Below are 25,256 nucleotides of genomic sequence, written 5' to 3' on the forward strand. Positions count from 1 at the left end.
GTGTCCACATAGTGTTGGCCATGTAGTGTATCTACAGATGTAAGATCGTAATTTGAAGGGGTGTCCACATAGTGTTGGCCATGTAGTGTATCTACAGATGTAAGATCGTAATTTGAAGGGGTGTCCACATAGTGTTGGACATGTAGTGTATCTACAGATGTAAGATCGTAATTTGAAGGGGTGTCCACATATTTTTACCTTTATTTAACCAGGCAAGTCAGTTAAGAACAAATTCTTATTTTCAATGACGGCCTAGGAACAGTGGGTTAACTGCCTGTTCGGGGGCAGAACAACAGATGTGTACCTTGTCAGCTCGGGGGTTTGAACTTGCAACCTTCCGGTTACTAGTCCAACGCTCTAACCACTAGGCTACCCTGCCGCCCCAATGGGTGTCCACATAGTGGGTGTCCACATAGTTGTTGGCCATGTAGTGTATCTACAGATGTAAGATCGTAATTTGAAGGGGTGTCCACATAGTTGTTGGCCATGTAGTATATCTACAGATGTAAGATCGTAATTTGAAGGGGTGTCCACATAGTTGTTGGCCATGTAGTGTATCTACAGATGTAAGATCGTAATTTGAAGGGGTGTCCACATAGTTGTTGGCCATGTAGTGTATCTACAGATGTAAGATCGTAATTTGAAGGGGTGTCCACATAGTTGTTGGCCATGTAGTGTCTTTCCTCTCTGCCTTGTCATTCGAAGGAATATAAACAAATCTTGTTGTATGTGTGTTTCTTCCAGAGACACCTCTCCCCAGAGGACTTCCACCATGTGTTTGGGATGACCCTGAATCAGTTTGACCGCATGGCTCTGTGGAAGAAGAACGACATGAAAAAGAAGGCACGCCTTTTCTAAAGCCAAGCAGGAGAACGGGAGAAAAATCATTATAACATCTCCAGTCTACAACGTCTGTCCTGTCTGGAAGAAAGAAAAAAACATCTGAAATAATCTACATATGAACCGTTACGTTAAAACTGAGAAACATCTAATCGCAGACAGAATGAGGAGTGGTTGGGAGTACCCAATGGTTTCACAATGTCGCTGTAACATCCAACGTCGAGGCGATGTTCGTCACCTATAGCTTTTGTATGCGAGTGGTCTGAATGTTACTGTGATTCACCTTTAAGGGAGGTAAGGGAGCTGCATTTACATGGTCCGTCACACCACTCCTCCTCCAATCCTCTTCTCCTCTCATCCCTCTATGCGAGTTCTGCATCCCGCTCTCCCTTCCTCTGCAAAAAAGAGAAATAGCAGCTTTTCTAAAAATTCATGAGCTTTTTTTCTCTTTGTTTCTGTGTATCTCACTGGTTTCATATGTGTGTTCCTTTTACTGTGTTTGTCTCCACTTGGAACGGTTGAGGTTTTCCCTCTTTTATCGTTTTCTAAGGTCTCACTCTCTTTCCTTATCTACCGTGTCTTGTTTAACATCTCTCTCTCTCCTCTCTCTCTCATCCCACCTCTCCTTACCTCTCCTCACTCCTCTCTCTCTCTCCTCTCTCTCTCATCCCACCTCTCCTTACCTCTCCTCACTCCTCTCTCTCTCTCTATCCTCTCTCTCTCATCCCACCTCTCCTTACCTCTCCTCACTCCTCTCTCTCTCTCTCTCTCTCTCTCCTCTCTCTCTCATCCCACCTCTCCTTACCTCTCCTCACTCCTCTCTCTCTCTCCTCTCTCATCCCACCTCTCCTTACCTCTCCTCACTCCTCTCTCTCTATCCTCTCTCTCTCATCCCACCTCTCCTTACCTCTCCTCACTCCTCTCTCTCCTCTCTCATCCCACCTCTCCTTACCTCTCCTCACTCCTCTCTCTCTCTCTCCTCTCTCTCATCCCACCTCTCTTCACTCCTCTCTCTCTCTCCTCTCTCTCTCATCCCACCTCTCCTTACCTCTCCTCACTCCTCTCTCTCTCTCCTCTCTCTCTCATCCCACCTCTCCTTACCTCTCCTCCCTCCTCTCTCTCTCTCCTCTCTCTCTCATCCCACCTCTCCTTACCTCTCCTCACTCCTCTCTCTCTCCTCTCTCTCTCATCCCACCTCTCCTTACCTCTCCTCACTCTCTCTCTCTCCTCTCTCTCTCATCCCACCTCTCCTTACCTCTCTCTCTCTCCTCTCTCCTCTCTCTCTCATCCCACCTCTCCTACCTCTCCTCACTCCTCTCTCTCTCCTCTCTCTCTCATCCCACCTCTCCTTACCTCTCCCCACTCCTCTCTCTCATCTCTCTCTCTCTCTCCCTCTCTATTCTCTCATCACACCTCTCCTTACCTCTCATCTCTCTCTGTCTCTCCTCTCTCTCTCATCCCACCTCTCCTTACCTCTCATCTCTCTCGCTCCTCTCTCTCTCCTCTCTCTCATCTCACCTCTCCTTACCTCTCCTCTCTCTCTCTCCTCTCTCTCATCCCACCTCTCCTTAACTCTCCCTCACTCCTCTCTCTCTCCTCTCTCTCTCATCCCACCTCTCCTTACCTCTGATCTCTCTCTCTCTTCTCTCTCTCTCATCCCACCTCTCCTTACCTCTCATCTCTCTCTCTCTCTCCTCTCTCTCTCATCGCACCTCTCCTTACCTCTCATCTCTCTCTCTCTCTCCTCTCTCTCACATCCCACCTCTCCTTACCTCTCCTCACTCCTTTCTCTCTCCTCTCTCTCTCATCCCACCTCTTCCTTACCTCTCCTCACTCCTCTCTCTCTCTCCTCTCTCTCTCATCCCACCTCTCCTTAACTCTCCTCACTCCTCTCTCTCTCTCATCCCACCTCTCCTTACCTCTCATCTCTCTCTCTCTCTCCTCTCTCTCTCATCCCACCGTCTCCTCCTTACCTCTCCTCACTCCTTTCTCTCTCTCCTCTCTCTCTCATCCACCTCTCCTTACCTCTCCTCACTCCTCTCTCTCTCTCCTCTCTCTCATCCCACCTCTCCTTAACTCTCCTCACTCCTCTCTCTCTCTCCTCTCTCTCTCTCATCCACCTCTCCTCTCTCCTCTCTCCTTACCTCTCTCTCTCCTCTCTCTCTCATCCCACCTCTCCTTACCACCTCTCCTCACTACCTCTTTCTCTCTCCCTCTCTCTCTCATCCCACCCTCTCCTTACCTCTCCTCACTCCTCTCTCTCTCTCCTCTCTCTCATCCACCTCTCCTTAACTCTCCTCACTCCTCTCTCCTTCTCCTCTCTCTCTCATCCCACCTCTCCTCTCTCCTCTCTCTCTCCTTACCTCTCCTCTCTCTCCTCTCGCTCTCCTCTCTCTCCTCCTTACCTCTCCTCTCTCTCTGCTCTCCTCTCTCCTTACCTCTCCTCTCTCTCTCCTCTCTCCTCTCTCCTCTCTCCTTCTCTCCTCTCTCTCTCATCCCACCTCTCCTTACATCTTCCTCTCTCCTCTCTTCTCTCCTCCTCTCTCTCCTCAATCCCACCTCTCCTACCTCTCCTCTCTCCTCTCCTCTCTCATCCCACCTCTCCTTCTCTCTCTCCTCTCTCTCTCCTCTCTCTCTCCTCTCCTCTCCTTACCTCTCCTCTCTCCTCTCTCTCTCATCCCACCTCTCCTTACCTCTCCTCTCTCCTCTCCTCTCTCATCCCACCTCTCCTCTCTCTCTCCTCTCTCTCTCCTCTCTCTCTCCTCTCCTCTCTCCTTACCTCTCCTCTCTCCTCTCTCCTCTCTCTCTCATCCCACCTCTCCTTACCTCTCCTCTCTCTCTCCTTACCTCTCCTCTCTCTCTCCTCTCCTCTCTCCTTACCTCTCCTCTCTCCTCTCTCTCACATCCCACCTCTCCTTACCTCTCCTCTCTCTCTCCTTACCTCTCCTTACCTCTCCTCTCTCCTCTCTCTCTCCTCTCTCCTTACCTCTCCTCTCTCCTTACCTCTCCTCTCTCTCTCCTTAACCTCATCCTCTCTCTCTCTCTCTCCTTACCATCTCCTCTCTCCTTACCTCTCCTCTCTCTCTCTCCTTATCTCTCCTCTCTCTCTCCTTTACCTCTCCTCCTCTCTCGTCCTCTCTCTCTCTCCTTACCATCTCCTCTCTCCTCTCCTTACCTCTCCTCTCTCTCTCTCCTTAACCCTCCTCTCTCTCTCCTTACCTCTCCTCCTCTCTCTCCTACCTCTCCTCTCTCTCTACTTAACCTCTCCTCTCTCCTCCCTATTCTCTCCTACCTCTCTCCTCTCTCCTCTCTCTCTCCTTACCTCATCCTCTCCTCTCTCCTATCCTCTCCTCTCTCCTCTCGCTCTCCTTACCCTCTCCTCTCTCTCTCCTACCTCTCCTCCTCCCCTCTTCTCTCTCCTTACATCTCCCTCTCTCTCTCTCTCACTCTCTCTCCTACCTCTCTCTCCTCTCCGGTCCTCTCTCTCCTCCCCTTACCTCTCTCTCTCCTTCTCTCTCATTACCTCTGCCTCTCTCTCTCTTCTTACCTCTCCTCTCTCTCTCCTTACCATCTCCTTCTCTCTCTCCATTATACCGTCTCCTCTCTCTCTCTTACTCTCCTCGTCTCTCCTTACCTCTCTCCTCTGCTCCTCTCTTCTCCTTACCTCTACTCTCTCCTCTCTCATCTCCTTACCTCTCTCTCTTCCTTACCTCTCCTCTCTCCTCTACTCTATCCTTTACCTCCTCTCTCTCTCCTCTCTCTCTCCTTACCTCTCTCTCTCTCTCCTCCTTACCTCTCCTTCTCCTCTCTCTCCTTACCTCTCCTCTCTCCTCTCTCTCTCCTTACTCTCCTCTCTCCTCTCTCTCTCCTTACCCTCCTCTCTCTCTCCTCTCTCTCTCCTTACCTCTCCTCTCTCTCTCCCCCTTACCTCTCCCTCTCTCCTCTCTCTCTCTCCTCTCCTCCTCTCCTCTCTCCTCTCTCCTTACCTCTCCTCTCTCCTCTCTCTCTCTCCTCTCTCTCTCCTCTCCTCTCTCCTCTCTCCTCTCTCCTACCTCTCCTCTCTCTCTCCTTACCTCTCCTCTCTCCTCTCTCTCTCTCCTCTCCTCTCTCCTCTCTCCTCTCTCTCTCTCCTCTCCTCTCTCCTCTCTCTCTCTCTCCTCTCTCCTCTCTCTCTCCTTACCTCTCCTCTCTCCTCTCTCTCTCCTTACCTCTCCTCTCTCCTTACCTCTCCTCTCTCCTCTCCTCTCTCCTCTCTCCTCTCCTCTCTCCTCTCCTCTCTCCTCTCTCCTCTTACAATTTTTTCACTCCATCTCCTTTTCTTTCCTTCATTTTCATTCCTTATCCTCCCTTTCCCCACTGTAGCCTGTTCTAGCCTCTAACCCACCACAGATCCCATATCTGAACAACAGAGGTATCATTTTACAGCAGTGGAGGGCATGGCTACTCAATACACTGCGGCATGACAAGGCCAAAGACGGGGATAAGAAACTACTACAGTTTGACTTCAGAAAACGTCAAAGCACCTTACTATATTTGTGCTTGTTTTCTCTTCATAAAAATTGAGAGAAATCTTAAGTAAAGATAAGAAAATATGTTTTATGTTGGTAGTTTATTTGATAGCTGTGATTTGTTACAACAAGCCACTCGTAAAACAGTGAATATAGGAGAGTTGAGGTTGGATCAGGGACAGCAGCGAGAATCATGGGTACCGGCTCTAGCATTGGCACCACTGACACCCACAGCAGATGTGTGGAGCAACAGGTTCTTTCAAGTCACGTTGTCAAACACCGCATTGCCAGACACTTTTACGTACATGGCCCTCCCAATAAAATAAAAAAAACACATTATTTTTGTAAGCTATTTTTGACTTGTGGAATCATTGTCAGACGTTTCTATGAATGCTTTCAGATCATTTTCCGATGAGTTAAGACACTCATTATGCCACACTTATCTGTTCGTTGTCACCACACTATCTGAACACAGACCTGCAGCAGCACTGAAGCATAACGAGTTAAGTTTTGCTTAATGAATTAACAATGAGCTTTATCTAGACATTCTGTGATAGACAATTAACCCTTTCTATGTTTGTTCTTTGTAACCCAGCAACGGTCACACGCAGTGTGTAGTGGAAATACATGCATTGGCTTTTGCTTCGTCTCCGGAAGCTCAACCAATCATTCAACTGTGAGCAGTATGTGACACATACTGTGTATATTTGTGTCAGAGTTTGTTATGCAAGCCAAGGTAAATGTTAGCGTTAGCACATGTATATGAGAGATTGTTGAGGTTCATCTACAATGGAAATGCATGAATGTGTGTGCTTGTTTTCTTGATGTTGTTGATCATTTGGTTCATTCTTTGACACACACAACACCACTTTTGTCCGATGAAAAGCCCAATTCAGCTGCTTTAATGTCCAACATGTATTTATAGACATTTCAAGGGAGGTTGTGGATGGTATCTTTAAATCTAATGGGAAGGTATAGTGGCAAAAATACAGGCAATCTGAATTCATATCAAATTTCATTTAGCTCCTTCTGTAAGTAAGACTACATAAAAGCTCATGTCTTCTGTCTGATTTCTAATGTCAATCTGCAATTAAAGTGCTTTATCGAAACAAAAGGAGACCACAGCAAATTGAAGTGCTTGAGTGTGCCTCGTTGAATGTGAATGGTGATAAAGTTGCAAAATGCACTACCTAAAATCTCGTGTCAGCTTTATCGAACTATGGTTTATAAAGTTGAGTTTGGAAGAGTGATTTGTGTATGAATGCGTGTGTAGTTAGGTTGTACAGTTAGTTTAAATCAAATAATAAATCAAATTAAACAATGTATGCACGCATGACCGTAAATCGATTGGATTAAAGTGTCAGCTAGATGGCATATTACCATGGATACAGTTCAAACCAGACTCTGATTGGTTAAAAGTGTCAGCTAGATGGCATATTACCATGGATACAGTTCAAACCAGACTCTGATTGGTTAAAAGTGTCAGCTAGATGGCATATTACCATGGATACAGTTCAAACCAGACTCTGATTGGATAAAAGTGTCAGCTAGATGGCATATTACCATGAATACAGTTCAAACCAGACTCTGATTGGATAAAAGTGTCAGCTAGATGGCATATTACCATGGATACAGTTCAAACCAGACTCTGATTGGATAAAAGTGTCAGCTAGATGGCATATTACCATGGATACAGTTCAAACAAGACTCTGATTGGTTAAAAGTGTCAGCTAGATGGCATATTACCATGAATACAGTTCAAACCAGACTCTGATTGGATAAAAGTGTCAGCTAGATGGCATATTACCATGGATACAGTTCAAACCAGACTCTGATTGGTTAAAAGTGTCAGCTCGATGGCATATTACCATGGATACAGTTCAAACCAGACTCTGATTGGATAAAAGTGTCAGCTAGATGGCATATTACCATGGATACAGTTCAAACCAGATTCTGATTGGTTAAAAGTGTCAGCTAGATGGCATATTACCATGAATACAGTTCAAACCAGACTCTGATTGGTTAAAAGTGTCAGCTCGATGGCATATTACCATGGATACAGTTCAAACCAGACTCTGATTGGTTAAAAGTGTCAGCTAGATGGCATATTACCATGGATACAGTTCAAACCAGACTCTGATTGGTTAAAAGTGTCAGCTAGATGGCATATTACCATGAATACAGTTCAAACCAGACTCTGATTGGTTAAAAGTGTCAGCTCGATGGCATATTACCATGGATACAGTTCAAACCAGACTCTGATTGGTTAAAAGTGTCAGCTCGATGGCATATTACCATGGATACAGTTCAAACCAGACTCTGATTGGATAAAAGTGTCAGCGAGATGGCATATTACCATGGATACAGTTCAAACCAGAATCTGATTGGTTAAAAGTGTCAGCTAGATGGCAAATTACCATGAATACAGTTCAAACAAGACTCTGATTGGATAAAAGTGTCAGCTCGATGGCATATTACCATGGATACAGTTCAAACCAGACTCTGATTGGATAAAAGTGTCAGCTAGATGGCATATTACCATGGATACAGTTCAAACCAGAATCTGATTGGTTAAAAGTGTCAGCTAGATGGCAAATTACCATGGATACAGTTCAAACCAGACTCTGATTGGTTAAAAGTGTCAGCTAGATGGCATATTACCATGAATACAGTTCAAACCAGACTCTGATTGGTTAAAAGTGTCAGCTAGATGGCATATTACCATAAATACAGTTCAAACAAGACTCTGATTGGTTAAAAGTCAAATTACCTTTTGGGGTTTGTTGACCCTCAGGCAAAGTGGCTCACCGTTGCAACATTATTTTAACATTGAAAGAATGTTGATGTAACGTTATCAATGGTGAGAAGGGTTTTCCCACCATGGCTGTTGGGAAAGACTGTGTTTGTTGTCTTATTTGAACAGCTGTGGAAACCATAGTGTTCCCTGGAAGGCCCGAAACTAAGGACCACATATCCAGCCAGGTCTGAGCTCCGAACTTGCCCTTAGATACAGATCTAGGATCGGATTTAATTCTCCAAAACCTAACCTTAACCATTAGGGGAGAAATGCAATACTGTCCGTAGATCAGTCAGTGTCTTAGGGACAAGTTCAGGCCAGATCATCAGAGCTCAGATAGACCAGATAGTTCAAGCTAGGCCAGATTGCACAACCAGAGCCCGTTTCATCATCTCTTTAGACAAACAGGCCTTCCACGCGGCGTAAACAGCAGCGAGTCTCCCTCACATCTAGGTCAATATAGTGTTGGATTCACAACTTTACAGTACAGGACATCAGAGCAAGCTGCCCATAGATGCAATCAGATTTATTGTTGTTCTGCCTTTAATATAGATACATAATATGACTTAACATCTTGTCAATGACTGACTACCCATGTTTTTGCTTGTTTGATTGTAATTAAAGGTATTTATGAATACCGTTCTGTATACCGGTGTACCCATTGTGCCACAACAGTCGCAGAAAAGTGCCATAGGCTACTTGTTGTTGTTGTAGAATGTTCCTTTTTTAATATGGCATTCACCCAAATGTTATGGAATGATTAGTCTTTATCAAATAGGATTTGATTCCTTCTTTTAACTTAATGGCTCAGTTTAACCCAAAGCCTCCTCTCTCCAAGCCACAATTAGAAGGACGTTGGCGTTTTGCAAAATGAAGAATATGTTCCAATGAATTTGGTTCTGTCATCGTTTATTTTGCATTGTCTGTGTAAACCATTAAGATCTTACTAAATAAGTATTCTAATTCCTAATTATATGGTGTGGACATACAAATAACTGTGTAACCAATGGATACCATATGCTGTGATTTTATGTATACTGAACACAAATATAAACGCAACATGCAACAATTTCAAAGATTTTACTGAGTTACAGTTCATAGAAGGAAATCAGTCCATTGAAATAAATTCATTAGGCACTAATCCATGGATTTCACATGACTGGGCAGGGTTGCAGCCATGGGTGGGCCCAGGAGGGCATAGAATGAGTTTTTCACCCACAAAAGGGCTTTATTACCAACATAAATACTCCTCAGCACCCCGTCAGACGATCACGCAGGTAAAGAAGCCGGATGTGGAGGTCCTGGGGTGACGTGGTTACATGTGGTCTGCGGTTTTGAGGCCAGTTGGACGTACTGCCAAATTCTCTAATATGACGTTGGAGGCGGCTTATGGTAGCGAAATGAACATTCAACAACTGGACATTCCTGCCAATTGCACACTCCCTCAAAACTGTGTTGTGACATCTGTGTTGTGTGACAAAACTTCACATTTTAGAGTGGCCTTTTATTGTCCCCAGCACAAGGTGCACCTGTGTAATGATCATGCCGTTTTATCAGCTTCTTGATATTCCACACCTGTCAGGTGGATGGATGATCTTGGCAAAGGAGAAATGCGCACTAACAAGGATGTAAACAAATTTGTGCTCAATTTTAGAGAGGGAAAAAAAGCTTTTTGTGCATATGGAACATTTCTATAGGGTTCTTTTATTTCAGCTCATGAAACATGGGACCAACAATTTACATGTTGCGTTTATATTTTTGTTCAGCGTAGTTGTGGCTCAGTGGAGGACGATAAGAGGATGGCGAAATGGGTTGAAATTATTATTATGCTGTAACTAAGCCTTTTGTTTAGCTTTTGTTGACTTTTTTTTCTTATTTTACTTCACTGGTTTGCAAGAAATACTGATGTCCATCTTTAAATAAATGTTTCATTCAGTACCATTTCTTTTGACATGTTCTGTGTTTTTATGGTAACTTAAAGGCCCAGTGTAGTCAAAAACGTGAATTTTCTGTTCTTTATATATATTTTCATACTATGAGGTTGGAATAATACTGTGGAATTGTGGAAATGATGATCATGCCCTTTTAGTGTAAGAGCTGTTTGAAAAGACCGCCTGAAATGTCTGCCTGTTTTGATGGGATGGAATTTTGGCCTCCCTGGTGATGTCATCAGACGATTAAATTAGTTAATAGACCACTAAGAACGAGAGTTCCAAACTGCTCTGCCAATAATGGCTAGTTATCAGTGTTCCCCTACCTACTCAGACCACTCCCAGACAGTCCTAGCTAAATTATTACTTGAGAAATTAGTCTTTGCTAAGAAGCTTCTTTTTTTTTGTTGCAATTATTATGGAAAACAATCACATTAAGGTACTTAATTGTTAACCATAAATGATTTGATATTGAGTTAAAAACGGCTGCATTGGAATGCCAATGTTTGGATGGTTGTCTGAGCTGTCACTGAAATCTATTTTGTGTTGTTCTCAGACAAACTAATGTGTCACAGTAGTATCAACTGAGAGTAGCTACGTTTTTACGTGATAGTCTACTCTTCAGTGTGGTGTGAGGAAACTAGTCCTTCCAGACAGACAAGGATACAACATCCTTATTGGTTGATACCCGTTTAGTCTGTCTCAAAACTGAATTAGAACAGGACATTAGAAGTAGGTCTTGTAAACAAATATTTCATTTGATCTCAAGTTCTCATTTGTTGCTCTGGTTCACATCTGTCCGGGACGGAGAGTCTTGCTACTGAATAATTTTCCTACGGAGTGAATACATTATGTTGAAACAGGTGCTGATGAGAGGGAGTGAATCATTCTATGAATCATTGTTGTCATTTGATTCATAATGGTTTCATATGGCCTGCCGAGTAAACCAGACAGTAGGTTGAGAATACCTCCATTCTGTATTACTACTGTACCTTGATGCTGATAGTTGTCCGCGTTCTCAAAGGCACTAACTAGTATAGATATTTAAAAATAATGACCAAAGACCCCTTCTATTATTCGCTGTGATTGGGCAAGCCCATGTAAGCTACGACTGCGATTGGCTACTATCTGTGTCCATCTGGTCCCCTGTGTTTCTTGACAGCTAGAATCGGCGTCTGTCCCATCACACACCGAAAGGAAGCAAGGAGCGCTTGGAGGAGAGGCGCGGACGGGCTTTTCTATTGTCACGGGGAAGAACACAGGAGAAGTACACACCCAGGAGTTATCTCGGCGACATGGACAAAAACGGGAAAGGTACGAATTTTTGGTTTACGTTTGGTATCCTACTTTAAGTTATTGTTATACTACTCTTGCACTTTGTTGTAAGAAATTGTGCATTGTTTTTAGACGACAACAAACAGGCTTGTAACAATGTACGTTACTGGTATGTATCGATACAGTAGCATGCTATCACCTTGACGGGTGTAGCATTTGTATTTGAGGAAAAAAAGGGTGTTGTTTAATTGTCAAATTTATCATCACAACAATTGCTTTCAGTGTCCTTGTTAGTTTTTTCCTTGTTTTGGCCAAATATTTTCACTTTAGCTGAGTTCCATGGAGTGGTTATGTGCCAAATATTGTCATGCGAATGTGTATCAATTCAACATACAACCAACAAGGTTGCTACAGAGGGATGGAAAGGCACAACACAAAGGACCACGAGGTGTAGACCGACAGGGGGTCCTGTCTGTCTTCAGAGGAGCACGCATCAGCGGGATTAATTGATAGGCTAATGGGCTCGAGGGAGATTGTTCTCACCATGAAGCCTTATCCATGTTGAATCATCCATTAAGCCTCATCCATTAAGCCTAATCTATTAAGCCTCATCCATGTAGCCTCATCTATTAAGCCTCATCCATGTAGCCTCATCTATTAATCCTCATCCATGTAGATTAATCCATTAAGCCTCATCCATGTAGAATCATCCATTAAGCCTAATCTATTAAGCCTCATCCATGTAGCCTCATCTATTAAGCCTCATCCATGTAGCCTCATCTATTAATCCTCATCCATGTAGATTCATCCATTAAGCCTCATCCATTAAGCCTCATCCATGTAGCATCATCTATTAAGCATCCATGTAGCCTCCTCCATTAAGCCTCATCCACGTAGCATCATCCATGTAGCCTCATCCATGTAGCCTCATCCATGAAGCATCATCCATGAAGCTTAATCCATGTAGCCTCATCCATGTAGCCTCATCCATTAAGCCTCATCCATGTAGCCTCATCCATTAAGCTTCATCCATGTAGCCTCTTCCCTGTATGTGTGTAGTAACCTACTACTGCTGTCTTGGTAAAGAGATCTTGACTTTTAGGTAGTACACTTTCCCCAGGGTCACAGGTGAGTCTAGAGTCAAGGACAGGGAACTGGTCTGGAAGGGATCAACTGGCTCTGGGGGGGGGGGGGGGGGTCAAGCAGCTTAGTGATAGAACAAATCCAATTCATCATATCCAGTTGGGAACAGGGCGGGAAAAACTGTTGGGTTTGGATTAATCAGACTACTTGTTTAGGAAGGGACACGTTTGAAGGGATAAGCAATAACTGGAAATGGCACACTCTTACCATTGACTTCAGCCATTCATAAATGTGCATTTTAGATTAGCTTGGCTAATATAGCTTGGCTAATATAGCTTGGCTAATATAGCTTGGCTAATATAGCTTGGCTAATATAGCTAGGCTAATATAGCTTGGCTAATATAGGCAAGTCTAGCCCTACTTGGTCATTGGGCCTTTGACCTAGTCTCCATCTCTACCATAGCTGACCGGTCTTGTTTTTTCACGAGGAACTTGTTGTGGTGGGAAAAGTATCCCAGGAAGCTTCACTTCTGCTGCTTTTGTGTTTTATTTTTACCTCTAACTGTGTGTTCTTGGGGCTGGGTATTTCCCCTCCTCTTCATGGAAGCCCAGCCAATCTGCCACAGTCAGTCCAGACAGGCCTGTAACAATGAACAATGGAAGGCAATCCTACAGTACACATCCTGCTAGCCCTTTAGCCGCAGTATTGGGCCAACACTGTTTGATTCGCATAATGGCACCCTATTCCCTATGGGCTCTGGTCAAACGTAGTGCACTATATAGGGAATAGGGCTCTGGTCAAAAGTAGTGCACTATACAGGGAATAGGACTGTAGTATAAAGTAGTGCACTATATAGGGACTAGGGTGCCATTTGGAAGACACTGTGTTACAGAACCAGTAAAACGGAGGTCGAAGACATGGAGCGCACACACGTACTGTAGGTCCCCTGTGACAACTTTCTTGTCCCATGTCCAGATTGAAACACAATGAGTAGCAGCTATTAAGTGGCAGAGCCTCAGTGGTTAACTTCCCAAGGTGTGGCAGGTCACTTAGGTTGGAATAGGACCCCTACTGGTGAGGAGTGGTATGGTTTGGAGTTGAACCTGAGGTTTGACTTCAATCACCTGTCAATAGGTTGAACTAAGAATGTGGGCAGTTTGAAAGGAAGTCACTTGAGTCTTATTGGTGTGGTAATGATAGGTAGTCTTAATGGTGTGGTAATGATACAGGTGGTAGTCATAATGGTGTGGTAATGATAGGTAGTCTTAATGGTGTGGTAATGATACAGGTGGTAGTCTTAATGGTGTGGTAATGATACAGGTGGTAGTCTTAATGGTGTGGTAATGATAGGTAGTCTTAATGGTGTGGTAATGATAGGTAGTCTTAATGGTGTGATAATGATAGGTAGTCTTAATGGTGTGATAATGATAGGTAGTCTTAATGGTGTGGTAATGATAGGTAGTCTTAATGGTGTGGTAATGATAGGTAGTCTTAATGGTGTGGTAATGATACAGGTGGTAGTCTTAATGGTGTGGTAATGATACAGGTGGTAGTCTTAATGGTGTGGTAATGATAGGTAGTCTTAATGGTGTGGTAATGATAGGTAGTCTTAATGGTGTGATAATGATAGGTAGTCTTAATGGTGTGGTAATGATAGGTAGTCTTAATGGTGTGGTAATGATAGGTAGTCTTAATGGTGTGGTAATGATAGGTAGTCTTAATGGTGTGGTAATGATAGGTAGTCTTAATGGTGTGGTAATGATACAGGTGGTAGTCTTAATGATGTGGTAATGATAGGTAGTCTTAATGGTGTGGTAATGATACAGGTGGTAGTCTTAATGGTGTGGTAATGATAGGTAGTCTTAATGGTGTGGTAATGATAGGTAGTCTTAATGGTGTGGTAATGATAGGTAGTCTTAATGGTGTGGTAATGATACAGGTGGTAGTCTTAGTAGATCTGATATTTCTAGAGAGACATTTTCATTTGTCATCGTGACAGCAGATGATGCAGCAGACTGTTATTTTAAAAGGCTATATCTCTCAATCCTCAGTAGCCTACCTTGTAAGTCAATTGTATATAAGCCTGATACAGTTGGCTACATGACCGATTGTTGTAATGTAATCCTATTGAGATTTGAGATTTCTGGCAGCTGGTTCCATTATATCCCGACCATGCCGGTGCTGTGGGCGCTGCTAATGGCTCACATCAACACCAGAAACCAGAACCATTTCACTGTAAGGTCCAGAAACCCTAGACCCACTCCAATTTGCATACCGACCAAACAGATCCACAGATGATGCAATCTATTTTGCACTCAACACTGAGAATGCTATTCATTGACTACAGCTCAGCGTTCAACACCATAGTACCCTCAAAGCTCATCATTAAGCTAAGGATCCTGGGACTAAACACCTCCCTCTGCAACTGGATCCTGGACTTCCTGACGGGCCGCCCCCAGGTGGTGAGGGTAGGTAGCAACACATTTGCCACGCTGATCCTCAACACTGGAGCCCCTCAGGGGTGCTTGCTCAGTCCCCTCCTGTACTCCCTGTTCACTCATGACTGCATGGCCAGGCACGACACCAACACCATTATTAAGTTTGCAGACGACACAACAGTGGTAGGCCTGATCACCGACAATGACGAGACAGCCTATAGGGAGGAGGTCAGAGACCTGGCCGTGTGCTGCCAGGACAACAACCTCTCCCTCAACGTAACCAAGACTAAGGAGATGATTGTGGACTACAGGAAAAGGAGGACTGCGCACACCCCCATTTTCATCGACTGGGCTGCAGTGGAGCAGGTTAAGAGCTTCAAGTTCTTTGGTGTCCACATCACTAACAAACTATCATGGTCCAAACACTTCAAGACCGTCGTGAAGAGGGCACGACAAAGCCTATTCCCCCTCAGGAAACTAACAAGGTTCTACAGCTGCAATATCGAGAGCATTGGTTGCATCACTGCCTGGTATGGCAACTGCTCGGCTTCCGACCGCCAGGCACTACAGAGGGTAGTGCGTACGGCCCAGTACATCACTGGGGCCAAACGTCCTGCCATACAGGACCTCTATACCAGGCGGTGTCAGAGGAAGGCCCTAAAAATGGAGTGCCAAGTCTAGGACAAAATGGCTTCTCAACAGATTTTACCCCCAAGCCATAAGACTCCTGAACAGGTAATCAAATGGCTACCCGGACTATTTGCATTGTGTGCCCCCCCAACCCCTCTTTTACGCTGCTGCTACTCTCTGTTCATCATATATGCATAGTCACTTTAACCATACCTACATGTACATACTACCTCAATCAGCCCGACTAACCAGTGCCTGTATATAGCCTCTCTACTGTATATATCCTCTCTACTGTATATAGCCTCTCTACTGTATATAACCTCTCTACTGTATATAACCTCTCTACTGTATATAGCCTCTCTACTGTATCTAGCCTCTCTACTGTATATAGCCTCTCTACTGTATATATCCTCTCTACTGTATATAGCCTCTCTACTGTATATAGACTCTACTGTATATAGCCTCTCTACTGTATATATCCTCTCTACTGTATATAGCCTCTCTACTGTATATATCCTCTCTACTGTATATAGCCTCTCTACTGTATATAGCCTCTCTACTGTATATAGCCTCTCTACTGTATATAGACTCTACTGTATATAGCCTCTCTACTGTATATATCCTCTCTACTGTATATAGCCTCTCTACTGTATATAGCCTCTCTACTGTATATAGCCTCTCTACTGTATATATCCTCTCTACTGTATATAGCCTCTCTACTGTATATAGACTCTACTGTATATAGCCTCTCTACTGTATATATCCTCTCTACTGTATATAGCCTCTCTACTGTATATAGCCTCTCTACTGTATATATCCTCTCTACTGTATATAGCCTCTCTACTGTATCTAGCCTCTCTACTGTATATATCCTCTCTACTGTATATAGCCTCTCTACTGTATATAGCCTCTCTACTGTATATAGCCTCTCTACTGTATAGAGCCTCTCTACTGTATATAGCCTCTACTGTATATAGCCTCTACTGTATATAGCCTCTCTACTGTATATAGCCTCTCTACTGTATATAGCCTCTCTACTGTATGTAGCCTCTCTACTGTATATAGCCCCTCTACTGTATATAGCCCCTCTACTGTATATAGCCTCTCTACTGTATAGAGCCTCTCTACTGTATATAGCCTCTCTACTGTATGTAGTCTCTCTACTGTATGTAGCCTCTCTACTGTATATAGCCTCTCTACTGTATATAGCCTCTCTACTGTATGTAGCCTCTCTACTGTATATAGCCTCTCTACTGTATATAGCCTCTCTACTGTATATAGCCCCTCTACTGTATATAGCCTCTCTACTGTATAGAGCCTCTCTACTGTATATAGCCTCTCTACTGTATGTAGTCTCTCTACTGTATGTAGCCTCTCTACTGTATATAACCTCTCTACTGTATATAGCCTCTCTACTGTATATAGCCTCTCTACTGTATATAGCCTCTCTACTGTATATAGCCTCTCTACTGTATCTAGCCACTCTACTGTATATAGCCTCTCTACTGTATATAGCCTCTCTACTGTATGTAGCCTCTCTACTGTATATAGCCTCTCTACTGTATATAGCCCCTCTACTGTATGTAGCCTCTCTACTGTATATAGCCTCTCTACTGTATGTAGCCTCTCTACTGTATATAGCCTCTCTACTGTATGTAGCCTCTCTACTGTATGTAGCCTCTCTACTGTATGTAGCCTCTCTACTGTATGTAGCCTCTCTACTGTATGTAGCCTCTCTACTGTATGTAGCCTCTCTACTGTATATAGCCTCTCTACTGTATATAGCCTCTCTACTGTATATAGCCTCTCTACTGTATGTAGTCTCTCTACTGTATGTAGCCTCTCTACTGTATATAGCCTCTCTACTGTATATAACCTCTCTACTGTATATAGCCTATCTACTGTATATAGCCTCTCTACTGTATATAGCCTCTCTACTGTATGTAGCCTCTCTACTGTATGTAGCCTCTCTACTGTATATAGCCTCTCTACTGTATATAGCCTCTCTACTGTATATAGCCTCTCTACTGTATGTAGCCTCTCTACTGTATATAACCTCTCTACTGTATATAGCCACTCTACTGTATATACCCACTCTACTGTATATACCCTCTCTACTGTATATAGCCTCACTACTGTATATAGCCTCACTACTGTATATAGCCTCTCTACTGTATATAACCTCTCTACTGTATATAGCCTCTCTACTGTATATATCCTCTCTACTGTATATATCCTCTCTACTGTATATAGCCTCTCTACTGTATATAGCCTCTCTACTGTATATAGCCTCTCTACTGTATATAGCCTCTCTACTGTATATAGCCTCTCTACTGTATATAGCCTCTCTACTGTATATAGCCTCTCTACTGTTATTTTTCATTGTCTTTTTACAGTTTTTATTTCTTTACTTACCTATTGTTCACTTAATACTTTTAAAAAAAATGCACAATTGGTTAGAGCCTGTAAGTAAGCATTTCAGTGTAAGGTCTACTACACCTGTTGTATTCAGCGCACATGACAAATAAACTTTGATTTGATCACTATTGGACATCTTGGCCCCTGGGACTGGGTGTGTAGTCGCGAGTCAGCGTGGGGCGCACAGAGCAAACATCTACTGCGACGGCCGAGATACGATACTGTTCCCCTGTCATTAATCTGTGTTGAGTAATACCCTACCATCACCATTGGTTTTAGTGATGACAACACACAGGGTAATACTACACCCATGTTGATTAAATGTTGATTAAATGTTCGCAGTGGGGTTTCGTTCTCTGTTTCTTGTCATGCAGGGAAAGGTGGGTTTAGCTCGGAGGGGAACTGAGCCAATGCATCTTCTGTCTTTCTCCATCAATGCTTCTCTGTTTGTTCTCTCATTCTGTAAAATCAATCTGTTTTCTCTTCATTTCCTTCCAAACAACTTTCTCTCTCTGTCTCTTTCTCTCTCTCTCTGTGGTGGTTATGAGTGTACCATGCTGTGTCTGAGGACAGTGTTCCCAGACTCCCTCTGTCTGTGCTGTGTCTCTGTTGGATACAATGAGGCTGGTGGACTGTGCCGCAGGGTGGTTTGCTGTAGTCTCCCTCTCTCTCTCTCTCTCTCTAATTCCTCAGAGTCTGTTGAGCTCTGCAGTCTTTAGTTGAGGCCTTCAGGATAACAAACCCTCCCCCAATGTAAGAAGGCAGATTAATGAAGGGAACATATTGTGTGTGAGCATACTACATAGGGGTGTATGCTTGTGATTGAGTTACCCCAACGCACTTAGATTTGTGTGTATTGTTGTGAAATTGTTAGGTATTACTGCACTGTTAGAGCTAGAAACACAAGAATTTCTCTACACCCGCAATAACATTCACGCTCTGAATGGCACCCATACACAATCCATGTCTCAAATGTCTCAAGGCTTAAACATCCTTCTTCAACCTGTCTCCTCCCCTTCATCTACACGGATTGAAGTGGATTTAACAAGTGACATCAACAAGAGATTATAGCTTTCACCTGGAGTCAGCTGTTCAGTCTATTTCATAGAAAGTGCAGGTGTCTCTAATGTTTTGTATACTCTGTGTAAATCTAGGCATAGCTCGTCCATCACTCTGCCCACATCTCGCTGTCTACAGTCATTGAAACTGATATCTATTTGATTTCATGTTCAGAATCATTACTCCAATAATATTTCAGATTTAAAGATCACCACTAGTGACAGGAGCTGAATCACTGAGGTAAAATCTGAGGTTCAAATGTGATTTGTGAGAGTGCATCCCTGGCTGACGCTCTGTACTTGTTGGTGCTTGTGTTATGAGTACCATGGCGTTGTGAGTACCATGGCGTTGTGAGTACCATGGCGTTATGAGTACCATGGCGTTATGAGTGTTATGAGTACCATGGCTTTGTGAGTACCATGGCGTTATGAGTGTTGTGAGTACCATGGCGTTGTGAGTACCATGGCGTTGTGAGTGTTATGAGTACCATGGTGTTGTGAGTACCATGGCGTTGTGAGTACCATGGCGTTATGAGTGTTGTGAGTACCATGGCGTTGTGAGTACCATGGCGCTGCTTATTGCTTGGCTTCAAGTCGGGGTACAAGCGACAACGTTCACTTCGTGTTTTGACAAGGCTGGCATCTGGAGCCGAAGTGATTTGGTAGTTCAACCTGGGATGAGAGTTCAACTCAGTTCATCAAACTAGCACTGGGGTCATTTTGAATATTACATTTTTCCGTAGCAGACAACCATGTCTCTTCATTGTATTGCATTTGATAGCCCTCTCGGCAACAGTTTTCACTGTTTTTCTGGGATATCTGAGATATCTGATATTTGTGTTGAGTTGAACTGAACTGTTCTTGGTTAGACTTTTACGTAGGCATGTACTGTACGTGTGGCAAAACAACATGTTTTCAACATCTCCGATATCATTTCCCTGTTAGCGCTAGGTTACTGGAAGCCTGTCTCCCGTCCAGGTTGGCAGCTGAGTTCTGAATGTCCTCTGGTGTTATCACAATGTTAGCCCTGTCTGTCTTCCTACACACACACACACACAGGTACTCTCCTTCCCAGATTCTCCGTTCCCCTCAGGGCAACAAAAACATGACAGAAGTAGAAACCTCAAAGCTGCAGAGGGAGGAACGAAAAAAACACTTCTCTCCAACACAGCACAAAACAGCCCTTTGTAATTCAGTCATGGGTCTAAATGTTTTTTTTTTGGTGTCTTAAGTTTGGAAGTTGTTCTCAATTGCTCTGACTCTGTCCGTAGACCGTTTTAACAGGAGAAAAAGATGCTAATCAGATTACAAGATCAATCTGTAGTTGAACAAGGGGACGTTTGAGAGAGGAGTGTGTCTCTGAGACATACTGAGGCATCTAGGTTTATTTGAAGAGGTTGTTCCATTCAAATGTCATCAGATAGACTCTCTCCTCTGAAGAGTCTACTGCGGGGCATGTATTTTGGGGTGTGTCTTTTCACTTTGTCTGTGAGTGACTGTGTGTTTGTGTGTGTGAGTTTGCATTCATGTGTGTGCCTGTCTCTCCGCCTGTGTGTGTCTGTGTCTATAACAGCCAACTCCTGGTATTTGAGATGGAACCACAGGGCTGTGAGTCAGTGTCTGAAAGGAGGTGACTGTTGCTGCAGGCTTCTTCATTCCTCTCTACACCACTTCTCACAAAGGGACAGAGGACTGAGCAGAGCAGCCTCTCTTTGTCTCTCTCCAGCTCCTCCTCTCTCTGTCTTTCACCTTCACTCCATAATAATATTCTTCCGTAAACCCTGACCTTGTTCTCAGTCTGACCTTGTTCTCAGTCTGACCTTGTTCTCAGTCTGACCTTGTGCTCAGTCTGACCTTGTGCTCAGTCTGGCCTTGTTCTCAGTCTGGCCTTGTTCTCAGTCTGGCCTTGTTCTCAGTCTGGCCTTGTTCTCAGTCTGGCCTTGTTCTCAGTCTGGCCTTGTTCTCAGTCTGGCCTTGTTCTCAGTCTGGCCTTGTTCTCAGTCTGGCCTTGTTCTCAGTCTGGTCTCTCCATAAAATCTCTCATTCCTACTTTCTTTCCATCCGACCCAATAGTGTCTCTCTCTCTCATTCTTCCTTTCTACCTCTCTAATGAGGATGTCTGTAAGATAATGGCTGAAGTCCCTCCCTCTCTTCTCTCCAGTATTCCCAGTAGGACAGGAGGAGTGATCTGGTCCCCCTGTGTGTGTCTCTGACATTACTCCCTAAATGGTGATATGGTCTCTCTGACGTTACTCCCTGAACAGTGATCTGGTCTCTCTGACGTTACTCCCTGAACAGTGATCTGGTCTCTCTGATGTTACTCCCTGAACAGTGATCTGGTCTCTCTGACGTTACTCCCTGAACAGTGATCTGGTCTCTCTGACGTTACTCCCTGAACAGTGATATGGTCTCTCTGACGTTACTCCCTGAATAGTGATATGGTCTCTCTGACGTTACTCCCTAAACGGTGATCTGGTCTCCCTGTGTGTCTCTCTGACGTTACTCCCTGAACAGTGATATGGTCTCTCTGACGTTACTCCCTAAACGGTGATCTGGTCTACCTGTGTGTCACTCTGACGTTACTCCCTGAACAGTGATCTGGTCTCTCTGACGTTACTCCCTGAACAGTGATCTGGTCTCTCTGACGTTACTCCCTGAACAGTGATCTGGTCTCTCTGACGTTACTCCCTGAACAGTGATCTGGTCTCTCTGACGTTACTCCCTGAACAGTGATCTGGTCTCTCTGATGTTACTCCCTGAACAGTGATCTGGTCTCTCTGACGTTACTCCCTGAACAGGGATCTGGTCTCTCTGACGTTACTCCCTGAACAGGGATCTGGTCTCTCTGACGTTACTCCCTGAACAGGGATCTGGTCTCTCTGACGTTACTCCCTGAACAGGGATCTGGTCTCTCTGACGTTACTCCCTGAACAGTGATCTGCTCTCTCTGACGTTACTCCCTGAACAGTGATCTGGTCTCTCTGACGTTACTCCCTGAACAGTGATCTGGTCTCTCTGACGTTACTCCCTGGACGGTGATCTGGTCTCTCTGGCCACCAAGCCCCCCCCCCCCCACGAGGGAGTAGGGAGAGATAGAAGATGAAAGAGGAGAGGTAGTTGGTGCCCTCACCACATCTATGCTACAGAGGTTGCCGGGGAAAGTGGTTTGGTTTGGTTTGGGTTTGACCCAAAGTAGATCTCTAAAGTAGAGGGAAGGATACAGTTTAAGAGCGAGGTGGTGTGTTGTCCGCCGAGTGGCACTTCGCTCCTGTAAAGGGCTAGAGGATTTAGCTAATGGCTCACAGACACTAGGGAAGTTAGATCAAACTGTCTGGCCTATTTCACAGTGTTGGATGTGACATAGATAAATAATGTGGTGTTTCGGTCATCAAAATGGACTTGTTTATACAGACTTTGTTGATGTATTCCATTGAGGGTGAGACTAGAGTCAAAAGGAGGCGTATCTATGGTTACACACACACACACACACACACACACACACACACACACACACACACACACTATAAAGGGGTTAATTGGTGCATAAACTTTGTGTCGTTAAGAGCATGGTTCTACAAGGTGAAGTCATTATTTCACTAAGCTAGTTTGTCTCCATGCCCTTTGCCTTTCATCATGAATATTTTCACACACACACCAACTGCCTGCATCTGTTTCACGCACACTATTTTAATGTTAGATCTGTGCAGGCGTACACGCGCATGCATACACACATACACACACACTCGCACACACACACACTCTCTCGCACACACACTAGCCCACAGTTCTAACTGTCAACACCAGACAGGGGACGCAGCCATCACATTCCTCCAATCTGTGTGTGTGTGTGTGTGTGTGTGTGTGTGTGTGTGTTGGAGGTTGTTGTAGCCTCAGCCAGGGATATTGTACCCTATTTGATGTGCAGTGGTCCGTCCTCTGGGTTTTTTAATAAAGAAGCCTGTTATCTGTAATAAGCAACAATAACAGGTCTCTCTGGGCTGAGAAGAGGTCCTTCTCATATCCTAGTAGAGGAAATGAATCTGAGCTGAACACTGTGTGTTTGGTAAGGCTGTGTGTGTTGAGGTCTGGGCTGGACACTGTGTGTTTGGTAAGGCTGTGTGTGTTGAGGTCTGGGCTGGACACTGTTGTTGAATAAGATATCCTCTGTGCTACTGTGCTGGTAAAGTAAAGGCTGGTTGTTATAGATCAAAGCTATAGTAACTTTTAAATACAACGTTGGTTTGAGAGAGACAGGAGGGGTAGAGGGAGAGACTGCCAGGTGTTTAGGGCTAGAGGGAGGGCTAGAGTGAGAGACTGCCAGGTGTTTAGGGCTAGAAGAAGAGACTACCAGGTGAGGAGACTGCCAGGTGTTTAGGGCTAGAAGAAGAGACTACCAGGTGAGGAGACTGCCAGGTGTTTAGGGCTAGAGGGAGGGCTAGAGGGAGAGACTGCCAGGTGTTTAGGGCTAGAGGGAGGGCTAGAAGAAGAGACTGCCAGATGAGGATACTGCCAGGTGTTTAGGGCTAGAGGGAGGGGTAGAGGGAGAGACTGCCAGGTGGGGAGACTGGCAGGTTTTTAGGGCTAGAGGGAGAGACTGCCAGGTCAGGAGACTGCCAGGTGTTTAGGGCTAGAGGGAGGGGTAGAGGGCGAGACTGCCAGGTGTTTAGGGCTAGAGGGAGGGGTAGAGGGAGAGACTGCCAGGTGTTTAGGGCTAGAGGGAGAGACTGCCAGGTGTTTAGGGTTAGGAGGTGTTGAGTGTGTTGGAGGCTCAGGAATGGTGGTGTGGCTACTAGAGGTCGACCGAATATGATTTTTCAACGCCAATACCGATTATTGGCAGACCAAACAAGCCGGTACCGATTTTAAATCGGCCAATTTTATTTATTTGTAATAATGACAATTACAACAATACTGAATGAACACTTATTTTAACTTAATATAATACATCAATAAAAACAAATTTAGCCTCAAGTAAATAATGAAACATGTTCAATTTGGTTTAAATAATGCAAAAACAAAGTGTTGGAGAAGAAAGTAAAAGTGCAATATGTGCTATGTAAGAAAGCTAACGTTTAAGTTCCTTGCTCAGAACATGAGAACATATGAAAGCTGGTGGTTCCTTTTAACATGAGTCTTCAATATTCCCAGGTAAGAAGTTTTAGGTTGTAGTTATTATCGGAATTATAGGACTATTTCCCTCTATACCATTTGTATTTCATTAACCTTCTTATACGCACTTTAGTATTGCCAGTGTAACATTATAGCTTCCGTCCCTCTCCTCGCTCCTCCCTGGGCTCGAACCAGCAACACAACGACATCAGCCACCATCGAAGCAGCATTACCCATGCAGAGCAAGGAGAACAACTACTAGAAGGCTCAGAGCGACTGACATTTGAAACGCTATTAGCGCGCGCTAACTAGCTAGCCATTTCACTTCGGTTACACCAGCCTCATCTTGAGAGTTGATAGGCTTGAAGTCATAAACAGCGCAATGCTTGACGCACAACAAAGAGCTGCTGGCAAAACGCACAAAAGTGCTGTTTGAATGAATGGTTATGCGCCTGCTTCTGCCTACCACCACTCAGTCAGATACTTAGATACTTGTATGCTCAGTCAGTTGTATGCAACGCAGGACACGCTAGATAATATCTAGTAATATCATCAACCATGTGTAGTGATTTATGATTGTTTGTTTTTTATAAGATAAGTTTAATGCTAGCTAGCAACTTACCTTGGCTTACTGCATTCGCATAACAGGCAGTCTCCTTGTGGAGTGCAATGAGAGGCAGGTGGTTAGAGAGTTGGACTAGTTAACTGTAAGGATGCGTGGATCAATTAAATCGACCAAAAATACCAATTTCCGATTGTTATGAAAACTTGAAATCGGCCCTAATTAATCGTCCATTCCGATTAATCGGTCAACCTCTAGTGGCTACTATATGTTATTAACCAGTTCAGGCTGGATGTGACTCACATTCAGTCACTCGTGAGATGGGGAGAGGGTAGTGGGAAGAGGAAGGGACTGGGGGACGAGTGGACTGGTGAAGGAGAAACGGTGTAGAGGAGGAGGTTCTTGCTGTCTCCACCTCCCCTTTATTTATTTTTCCGTCTAAATATAAGCACCAGCTGGGTGTGTCTGAACATTGTGTGTTTGTGTCTCAGACTCATGCAGGCGTGTAGTGAGAAACCGGTATCCGGTGCTGCAGGTGTGTAGTGAGAAACCGGTATCCGGTGCTGCAGGCGTGTCGTGAGAAACCGGTATCCGGTGCTGCAGGCG

General features: G+C 44.3%; 2 protein-coding genes across 3 annotated transcripts in view; both read left to right on the top strand.

Annotated features, from left to right (window-relative positions):
- The window catches only part of LOC109897121 (actin-binding LIM protein 2), a gene marked incomplete in the record, with an annotated part of 115,094 nt that extends 113,569 nt beyond the window's left edge, over positions 1-1,525 (top strand). For both annotated transcript variants that reach the window (XM_031832552.1, XM_031832553.1), the window contains 1 exon segment: positions 745-1,525. In XM_031832552.1, the coding sequence (XP_031688412.1) occupies positions 745-858 (114 nt within the window).
- A 9,668-nt stretch (positions 1,526-11,193) lies between these two features.
- The window catches only part of LOC109896514 (actin filament-associated protein 1-like), a 131,019-nt gene continuing 116,956 nt past the window's right edge, over positions 11,194-25,256 (top strand). Inside the window, 1 exon segment of the mRNA XM_031832554.1 lies at positions 11,194-11,390. Coding sequence (XP_031688414.1) covers positions 11,372-11,390 — 19 coding nt within the window. The 5' untranslated portion in view covers positions 11,194-11,371.

This window comes from Oncorhynchus kisutch, linkage group LG9, assembly GCF_002021735.2.
Source record: "Oncorhynchus kisutch isolate 150728-3 linkage group LG9, Okis_V2, whole genome shotgun sequence".
Lineage (NCBI taxonomy): Eukaryota > Metazoa > Chordata > Actinopteri > Salmoniformes > Salmonidae > Oncorhynchus > Oncorhynchus kisutch.